Genomic DNA, 10693 nt, shown 5'->3' with positions numbered 1-10693 from the left:
CTGTTGAAAATAAAACTCCATGTATCTCCATTTGACAAATTAAACCACAAACCATTCGTCATTGTTCAGGAGAGCAGTTTCCCACAGCTTCATAACTTGGGCCAACCAATACTTCAGACCTGTAGTTTCATAGTCTGGACACAAGATGGCGCCATTCGCTTCCATAGGAATTTCATGGACGCAGACTCCAGATACCAAATTACTCTATCTGTGTGGGTTCACGTTGTCAGTGTTTGTTCAGTGCTTTTGTCCATGTGCTGCGTAGGCTGCGCTTTCTGCTGACACTTTGTAAAATATATAATGTGTTGACTAACTGCGGTCCGGGGACGTATGGCGCCAGGTGGTCTCATGCTAAATGAGGAACACCTGACAACTCAAAGTATTGTATCAGAATGATGTTCCCTTCTTCACATTTGCTTTTGAGCTATACCTATCTTCATAATCTGTACATTTAAGTAGGTTTATACCTTTTCGATTTTTTAGTATTTAATTATCCAGCTCCAGTTTTGTAACATTTGCAGTCCACACATATTGAATTAAACCCCATAAATCCAATCTGTTGTTTAATTAGCAGCTTCTTCCTGAGGGGCTGAAACTCGCAGACTTATCAGAAGACCGTGGGTGGTCGGTTAAGTCGTGAACTATGTGTTTGGCATGAGAAAGTCTGGATCCTCTGGATTAAACAGCCGCCACAGTAGCTGCTCAGGGATGTGTCCGACTTTTAGAGCACCGCCCTCAAACACTGGACTCAGCTGTAAGGAGAAACTGCTGCTTGTCAGGCTGACTGAGCACCGACACACCTCACACACAAAGTCCAGGACCGTGTTTGACCGGAGACACTGGAAGGAGGAAGAGTTTGGATTGGCTTGAGATATGAGGTAGGGTTTTATTTATTTAGTTAGTTATACATCATGTAGTTTTTTTTGTCTTTCCCAAACAAGTGAGTGGTGTGAGTGTGAGACACCTGACAGAGCTGCTGTTTTCCTTATTTTATAAAAGGAAAAAAATGCCATTAGTAAGTAACAAGGGCTGTACTGGGCAACCACACAAAGTTATATTAAAAGTTCTAGCACAGGGAATGAAACACAGGCGATCACCAAGCAGCCCACGGATCAGTGTATGAACTCTAAACTAACACTGGCCACTAGTATCAATTACGTTGATTGTGAGATAATTGTGATTTGTTATTCTGCCATTTGGCTGTAGGCGAGGTGTCATTGTTTCTGGTGAGTTTGGAGGTTTATGAACACGTGTTTTATTGTGAAAGCGGTGATTGAACTGTGTCTGAGAGAGCAGTCAGACATCTGGGCTTGTCTCTGCTCCCTGATAACAAAAAAAAAAAAAAAAAGGTTATCTCCACTTGAACAGCATGCATGCAATTGTTGTTATGCCAATGATTATGCCATAGAAATATTTTGAGTGCCAGTGTAGTTGCTTTTCATACATGCCTCAAGGCAAACTCATTCAAAACTGGACTCATAGCTTTTCTGTAAGTTCAAAGACAGTAAAAACAGATCAATGTAGGATATACATCCCTCACCAAGGCCACCATGAACTAAAAGCGGTCCTGTCAGTACAAGTTAATGGAATCTGCATGGTTGTTTTTAATGCTTTTCAGCCTTTCTCAGGACTGACTCTACCTGCTCGGGGCTGTAAATAGCACTCAAGCCTGTCTTTAGGGGTTGTAGTGACACTGACTAATAAAAAAAGGTGTGGTGTTGACAGGCTCTACTGTCAGGTTATGGAATGAAGCTCAGTGAGTGACAGAAACTGCCTGTAAATGTTTTCTAGTGGGGTTAATATGCAGCTACTGATCAAATACACAGACTTTTAACCTGCGATAAACACTGGATTCCAGATGAAGCGGGAAAAAACAGTCGGTCTCAAAAAAGTTTTCATAAAAAAAATACTACATAATTAATCTGTGAGGCTTTATAATTTATGCAGCAGTGCTAATCTGCTTCTCTCTCTTCCACGTTTCAACATACCGCATGAGTACTCAGTCTGGTATGATTCATTCATCTTGTGAGATGATGCATGGTTCTTTCAGCAACATTTTTAAGGAGGGTCAGTAGAGTCATACAAACAGTGCTATTTCTCCTTCCCACTGCTGTATGAGCAATCATTTCCTGTGTACTATACAGCTGTGGAAGATACCTTTTCTCCATCAAGATCCAAACTTTATTACAGAGAGCCTCTGCCAGTGAACGTGCTAACATGTAAACAGTGTTCATACATATAGTATCTGGTCTCTAGCCCAGACGCTGATGGTCAGTGTGATTTATGCTCATGGAGATCAACAACCTTCTTTGTGCATAAACATTCAACTGCAAACCACATTATTCTCCTCTTGCTGGAATTTTCCTCTCAGTAAGGCTTTTTTTTAATTCATGTATGTGCTATAATATAAAATATAAGGGAAGTCACAGTAAACAGTGTATTGCTCGATAGGATAAGTAGACTTTTTGAGAATGCTTTACTAAACAGTGTGTTTTTTTCCCCAAATAGCTGCAAGGCTTATGTGTTCTGAACATGCTCCATAATTACAGGTTTAACTCTGAATCATGTTCTTCTCCTTTCAACAAATACAGTTGCCTTAGAGCTAAGAGAATATACAAACATCACGAGTGTACAAGGCTGTATATTACAGCTGTGTGAACGAATGTAACTAATGTCTCCTGTGTAACACAAAGAGAAACCGGTGTAACAAACCCAGTGCAGCAAACAAATTCAGTTGACATTTACATACAAACTTCCACATTTTTCAAACTGTCCTTTGACTGTCGCTGGGTTAGTCGCTTACGACTGCAAATTCTTGTGCCAGCCTTTCATTTTAAGTTTGTAATTACCAGCTTCACTGGAGTTTAACTTAACAACAGTGTGTGGAGATAAAAACAGCGTTACAGAAAGCTGCACAGGTCCCCTTAATTATGCAGCCAAACAGGGGCCTACAGTAGGATGATGCTCACGAAAAATCTAAAAATGGATGTTGACTACCTCGTCTTTTACATATCTTCTTGACTGTAGATAACACACCAAATCATTACAGACTCTGCTCCTATAAGTCTGTGCTGCATTTGACATTAGCTGTGTGACATATGTAAGACTATTCACCTGTAAGATGCACGGTTATAGCTTCTTGTATACATGTAAAGATATAATCAGTACTAAGAAATGTGACACATATACATATTTAACATTTTAGTTTAAGAAGCAACAAATATTGTATTTAAAGAGATAGATAGATAAGTATATAGATCAAACAATTAAAAGGAAATATTAATGAATTAATGTCCTAGTGAATGAATGAGCGAATCAGTTAATAAATCAGAGTAATAACGATATGTGGGGACGTCATGTTGTGGATGAAAACAATGTAAATGTATTTCACGAAGCCCGATGAACTGACTGTGAATGGAAGCTTGTACTCAATATTGCCAGGGAGGTGTTATAAACTTTCTCCTTCCTCTCTGCAATATGTTTCCTTCCTTGTTCCACAGCATAAAAACGGATGCGTCCAGGCATCAGCCACAAAAAACAGAGAGAGGAACTTTGAGAGAAAGGTGGGGCATGTTGTTCCCTGTGGCCTGTTAGTCTGTAATCAAACAAAACCTTTGCTGCTCTATCAAAAAAACAACGTTATTTCTGCTTTTGTAAAAGCTGTTGCCATATTGCAAGATATGTTGGGACATATCACATCTTAACCAATAGCACACTGAAAGATGGAGCCACCAAAGGAGGTACAAGGAGACTTTGCTGTGGTAAATTCACCACAGGATGTCATTAACACGTTCCATCTGGCAAATGGAAACCTATCTTAGTCATGCTTTAGAATCACAGAGGTGGAATTTTACAGAGGCTGCTCTCCTCTGAGCTTTGATCTGGACAGGAAACCAGACGCACTCCACAGGAAGAGTGTGGATGGGAGTGCTGCAGCACTCAGAGCTTTTTGAAATGTAAAATAGGGCATCATATCGCTTTCCCAGTGCATCAGCATGATTCAGTGAACTACCAAAAACGCTCCAGATGTCCAAACATTGTCCTGTAGTTTTGTGAGAATCCTTAGTCTGTGTTGCTACCAGCTCCTGTTTAACACAGAGCACTTGATTGTCATTGAGTTGAACTTTGTACATTTATGTGCCTGAGGTTGTCTTGTTTACAGTTCCTCTTGTTTACAGGTTCTTGCCCTGTTGATATCTTTTCAGATCATGTGCTGTTTTCTCATGCAACATGATGCTTGTCTATTTTGAGCCTAGCTTTACTGATAGTTGGCTTACAGAATCTGCTATTCCTGCTAGGCTGTCATTTAAACCTTCACTGTGCCCCCCTGTGATATTATGAATGAAAAGTTGCTCCCAGATCTTTGACCCTCAGTGCCAGTCAGTTTACAGTTTGTCTTGTGGTATATATATATATTTACTACATTTTTGACGATTACGGGCACCCATATTCAGTAATTTGTAATGTTCTAATGGAGATGTGAGTAAGTTTTCTTTGTTATTCATTTTTCTTCAGCCGACTAATTCATTGTAACACATGAGAATGCGTAGTTAGAGTCAGAATAATTGTTCAAGATCACTGTGTCCAGATAAATCTTCATCCAAAGGAGCCATGTGGTGAGCACACCTCGAGGGCCAGACAGCCCTGAAGCTTCACAAGCCTGCTCCTGTTTGTATAAATTCACAGTTTTCTCCTCTGAAGTTGACTGACATTTACCGCCTTCTGCCAGTGTTTCTACCTTGCTCACGACAGATCTTCTTTTGTTTTGGCACTGCTGCCCGAACACGCAGCCAGATTTCAGAGAGTTGAGATAATACTGTGGAGCTCTGGGGCCTGGTGAAGGGCAGAGCCGGCGGGCTGAAGTCCACATTAGTGCACTGTTTTCTGAGGCACACTGCCTGCTTATCAGGCCTACAGAGGGTTACTTCCTGATTTTCTTCAGTCCAGTTTGTAATTACTGTTGCTGGCTGGCTACACTACAGTATGTGCATTTCCCAGCACTCCCATTGTTTTCCTTGTGTTGTCAGCTTCCTATTGTATTCTGATAGCCTGAAGCTATGTGCTGTGCAGAAACAAATGAAGACATTGCGTCACTGGTTTGACACTTGGTTCAGTGTCTTTACAGCTTTGTCAGTGTCAGAGCTATACTTTATGTTTTAAATGAGACCAGCTAATGCAAGTAGCTCTGGCAAGCACATGGTCACTTTTCGGGTGTCATATACTGTAAATGTAGTACATGAATTATTTTGGGATAAAAATGACAAATTAATGTAAGTGTATTAATGTGCTACTAAAAATTTACAATTTACTTCTGTTTTAGTATTTTTGCTAAAATCCACCGTGTCACAGCTGTTTCAGGACGTTATTTAGCTTTAAAAAAAAGTGAAACTATATATTTCTGACCTATTTTTAAAGATTTCAGTCTTAAAGAGAAAGGATGTGGCTTGCGGGCTGAGTGGCGCAGAGAGGGTTAGGAAGTTAGAAAGTAACACATTGTTGGTTTTGTATGGGATTTGTTGACAATATGAGAAATGTAAAATTATGCCAGCTTTGTCCTTTGAGACTTCACTCAGCTGTTGCTTGTCTGGCCATCCATGTTGTAGACTACAAATTATGAGTCACATTAGTCTATAAAAGTGAAACTGTGAACTATTTAATGGAACCTGTGTGTGTTTTATGGGAATGTGGTTGGATATATCTATGTGTGTAAAAGCGTGCATATTTTTACTTTTCTTTCTTATTACCGTGCAGGTGTAACAGGTACATTTTTCACATTCCTAAAATTCCCCCTCTATCATACTGGACACTGATAGCTTGCTATGTCTCTCAGACACACAGCAGTGCTTTTATATTATGTATATTATGTATATATGTATATTGTGTGTGTATATATATGTAAATGCTTATATACACTCAATCACAGATCCATCATACAGTCCTTTCTCTTTGTGTCACTGTACAGTAAAGTAATGATATAAAAATGGTAAAATTATATATAAAGTATCAGAAGATGGAAGTGCTTGAATAAACTAGTAAACCGCTAATATCAATGTATAAATTCCTCATTGTATAAAGAAATGAATCACTGTCCTTCATTTTCTCAATTAGCTGCAGGCAGTTTCACTCAATCAGATCATTTTCTAAACAGACAGGACACTTAAAACCTGCGCGCCATTAAACTCTCTGATCCTCTTAAGCATTATATTCAGCTGTGATGTCTAGTGTGTGTGCGCATGTGTATTCTTTCCGCTTCGTCTGTCATTAGTTGTATTTTTACAGCCGTTCTGTGGGTTTGTTCTGTCTCCCCACAAGTGACTTTCCATTCTGTCAGACTGAGATGGTGAAGTCATGGGACTCTGTCTGAGACAATGTAGTTTGAGTGTTGAGCATTGACTTGGCTATGAAGACAGTAAGTGGTACCTTTTCATTAGTCCTCGCAGACTCGTACAACAGATGGTTCCAATAATGGTGCCTTTCCTTACCACTTTATTTGGACTGAATTGTGAAAGCATAAGTGCAGTCAACATGTCTTTATGTGAACTTTCCACCAGAGGCACGAGAGATTATTGAACATGGTCCAAAGTTTTGAATAAAATGATGTCAACATAAAATTATTATTAGCTGTTCTTGTGGAAAGACAGCCACAATCAGCAGTTATGAAAATGGAAGTTCGCCTCGGTAAGATAGTTATCCATTTTGTAATTATTTGTCAAAAATGTACATCTCACAATCTCGAACAAACTAACTTTAAACTCAACTGTCAAAAGAAATAACTCCACAGAGGCTTTATAGAAGATATTATGTAGGCCCCAAACACTCCACATACCACATGGTAGAATACACAGCAATTTTCCCATCACAGTCTGCTGCCATGCATGAAAGATTAAAGCACCTGCATCATATATCATGCCAGTCTCAGTCATCGCTCATCACTCATTGACAATCAGAGAGCAAATTCCCCAAAAAACTATAGAGGTGGTCCTATGACTACTTGGCTGATGGAGCCAGTGAGAGGGCTAGCAGTGTGTTGGACTCATGCTGATGGAGCAGGTCAGAGCTCTTGTAGCCACGTGGCAAAGGAATGTCAGCTCACCGAGTTTGAGGCTGGATGTCTGCTGTGAAAGGCTTCAGGGGGCCACAGTATCTACAAACAGGACAGGGGCTTTTTGAAGCTACAAATTTGTATTAAGCGAGCTAAGGGTCACCTGAGACTGTACAGTATTTCTTTGGGCTGGTTAGCTGTTCCTTTCTCTTCCTGAATCTTTCTCTGTAATGTTAAACAAAAACAGCAGCATCAAAACAGGATGCAAACACACAGCCAAACAGGATCTCGTGCAAATTAATATGCTAATTTTAGCAGAGGAACAAGTGCTGGTCCTTTTTGCGAGTGACATTCAAAATGTCACCACATTCAAATCACAGTCAAAAACAACGTTGTGATCCAGGACTGAATGGTCATTGAGTGACTAACTTTGCATGTGGCTAAAGCTCTTCATGGACAGTTTCATGGCACAGCCACGTCACCAACAGAGACCCTGGGGCGGTGTCTGACAGTGGCTGTTATTGCAGTCAACAGTTCAGTCAGGTCTTGGGGACATCGTAGCATCAGTCAATGGACTAAATGTGGTGGAAAGGTGAAATCTGCGCCTACAGATAAAATGATATCTGACCTGTGACGTAATCAGTGAGGTAAAACAACAGGCTAGTACGTACTCTACTGATGGTGGATTACTGTAGGGGTGCGTTTGCTAGCCCAACCTCTCCTCTAACCTAGCCCATCCCGCTCCATAGGACATTAAAATATCAAAGGCAGACTTCTCCCAAAACTCAGAATCTGTGGTCCCCACCCAAGTGAACACACACATCCTTAATGCAGAAAATTTCCCCATTTTGCTTTGATGTTGAGCTCTGGCACAGATTTTCTGGCATGATTTTTCAAAATGCTTGATGGTTGATTGCAGGAAAAAGAAAACTACATTGTTTTTAATTCTGTCGGTCCTGTTCTATTCTGATATGAACTTGTGTTTTAGTAACTGTGTTTTTCACACGCAGGCCCATATGTAAGCATACTGAATGCACATACCTCAGCAGAAGGTGGACTATTAAGCATGCATACCCAATCCAAGCCAATCAATCGTTAGTGTGGGCTTGAATTACAATTAGTTTCAAAGACCTTTCTTTTTACTGCTGAAAACATTGTCTGGTTTTCAGCTGGAATGAAAAATACCACAAGATAAATAAATCATCATTGGTCAGTGCTGCACCAGAGGAATGAAAGGTGCTCAACAGAAATAAACAGTGTTTCTTTGAATTGCAGTAACAGAGAAACCAATTTTTTCTCATGTTGGAGATGGTATATACAATAGAAATGTTATTTATGTAGGACTGCAACATGTACAAATGTCATCAAGAAAGCTCAGCTGTTTGTTAGTAAAGACTCAACAGTGGTGAGTCAATATGTATGTATATTGTATGTAGCATTTAACAGATGTAGCGTGTATGTTGTTGATACCATTAAGAAGGTTTGTTCTTCTATTATGGAGAACGTCATATTATAAAAAAATATTGCCTATAATCCATGACTCTACTACAAAAACTGAAGCCCAATGAATATCTGATCTTTTAACAACACAGTTTAACTTTGATTATTTGTCCATGGTGGATACCTCATGTTGAAGTTTCAATAGTTTTGTTCTGTGTAAGGCTATCACTGAACCTTGAAGCTGTTGAAACATTTGGTTCTAGGTTGAACCAGTAAGTCCAACCTAGAACCACAAACAGTTCCTTTTATAGGCTCAAATGGTTATGCCTCTATAAAGCACATGTAGTAAATACACTCTACGGCTGTCTGACGACGACAGACGGGCTCATTTCATTTTAACTCTCCAGTTTTTATCTCACTGCCTTGTCTCTGCTTGGAATGTTATCTCGTCAACGTGGATGTAAGCTAAGTTAACTGTTTCAAAATGTATGTCGACTCTAAATGAAGACTGGTACTGAGCGCCCTCTTGATAAGTCGGTAATGTAAGCTGGAGTCATAGAGCAGATAAAATGCAGCTGGGTTGTCAACTCAGCTTAAATTATTTCAACATTTAAATCATATAAACCATTGAATGTAATGAAACATGTCCAATATTATTAAGCTAATGATAGAATATGGAAAAACCAGTTGCTCAAGGCCATCTGTGTGAGATGTTTTGCCATGAGATGACATCAGACTGTGTCTTGCCTTCTCAGACTGGGCATGACGGCACGGGCCAAGCTGAGGGTGTAGCCACATCTGGCAGAGAGCGCTGGAGTAAGCAGGAGTCTCAGTACACCAAATCATCCACTGCAGCGGGGGAAGATGGGAGAAACAGAGGAGGAGAGGGATAATGTGGGGAAGCTGTTTGAGAACTTTGTCCAGGCCTCGACCTGTAAAGGAGCCCTTCAGGCCTACAACGTCCTTTGCAGAAAGCTGGACCTCGACCCGGCGGACAACGGCACCTTCTACAGCAGTCTGAAGGCGAAGGTCACCACCTGGAAGGCTAAAGCACTATGGAGTAAGCTAGACAAGAGGATGTCCCATAAGGAGTACAAGAAAGGCCAGTCCTGTGTGGGCACCAAGGTAAATTTATTCATATGTTTTGTTCAAAAGTTTACTAATCCAAGGCTGATGCAGATGGAGATTAGGAATTGACAGAGAGCAATGCATGTGAACTGAAACACAATAGAAACTGTTTTACAGGCTTTGCCCATTAAAAGATGTTTATTTCTTTGTTATTTTGGCAAAATATATTATACATTTTTAGACGAATTTCCCACTTTGCCATTTTTTCCCCCATTGCATTTATACATTTTAAAAAAAAAACATTGAAATATCATTGGGCTTAGCTCATACATCGTTAAAGTTGATGTTTTATGGTTTAGGAACTGCCTTTGTGACTTAATCAATCTGCTCTATGTTTTTTCTCCTTTTTAAAATGCACTATAGTATACCATAACTAAGTAAGTGTCATGGTTATCACTTTACCCTCTACCTTTAAAGATACAGCCTATCAACTACACTCACTCTTTCATAGCAACAGCTGCCAACATACAGGACAGGAAATTAAAGAGATATACATTGCTTTTCACTAACTCTTTTGCTCTCAGTAGGTGCTGCATTACAAAGCTGTACAGAACTACATACATCATGTAACAGTATCTCATAGACAAATGCATTGTTAAACCTTCAGTGTACCCACCATATGTTAAAATTGTAACAGTTACAGTAAAAATGCTATACAATCACAGCCAAGAAACATACACACAACAAGCAACAGATGTGCATATAATCAAATGAAACACAGAATTTCATAAATACAAAAAAAATCTTTGACACTTATGCACTGCTTCATCTAACCCTGCAGCAAAATAACACAAAAACAGCCAATCACATTCAGAGAACAAATTACAGACAAAGAGGACATTCTATAAACACATGTAAGAAGAGAGCCACAGAAGAGCTATTCTTGAGTTGAATTATGAAGAAATGGCTGCAATGGGGACAAAGAAATCATGTTAGGGTGGGTTGTGTTTGCGGTGGGGTGTGCTTGGCAATAAAGGTGATGAGGGAAAGTAGGAAAACCTGGAGGAGTGTGATTACCTTTCAGGCATCAGCTGCCCCCAGCTTGAAAAAATGTTTTTATTAAGCAGAGAAACAGACAGCATC

The 10693-nt window shown here is 39.8% G+C and overlaps 1 protein-coding gene across 8 annotated transcripts in view; it reads left to right on the top strand.

Annotated features, from left to right (window-relative positions):
• The first annotated feature begins 587 nt into the window (after positions 1-587).
• Positions 588-10693, top strand: part of mical2a (microtubule associated monooxygenase, calponin and LIM domain containing 2a) — a 44115-nt gene continuing 34009 nt past the window's right edge. For 2 of the 8 annotated variants that reach the window (XM_051379726.1, XM_051379724.1), the window contains exons 1-2: positions 588-878; positions 9238-9607. In XM_051379726.1, the coding sequence (XP_051235686.1) occupies positions 9347-9607 (261 nt within the window). In that variant the 5' untranslated portion in view covers positions 588-878; positions 9238-9346. The remainder of the gene's footprint in view (positions 879-9237; positions 9608-10693) is intronic. The other 6 variants (XM_051379725.1, XM_051379720.1, XM_051379721.1 and 3 more) reach the window with 4 other exon arrangements.

This window comes from Dicentrarchus labrax, unplaced genomic scaffold, assembly GCF_905237075.1.
Source record: "Dicentrarchus labrax unplaced genomic scaffold, dlabrax2021, whole genome shotgun sequence".
In the NCBI taxonomy this organism is placed as follows: Eukaryota; Metazoa; Chordata; class Actinopteri; family Moronidae; genus Dicentrarchus; species Dicentrarchus labrax.
The sequence above is the reverse complement of the archived record's forward strand: the minus strand, read 5'-3'. Positions and strand labels throughout refer to the sequence as shown.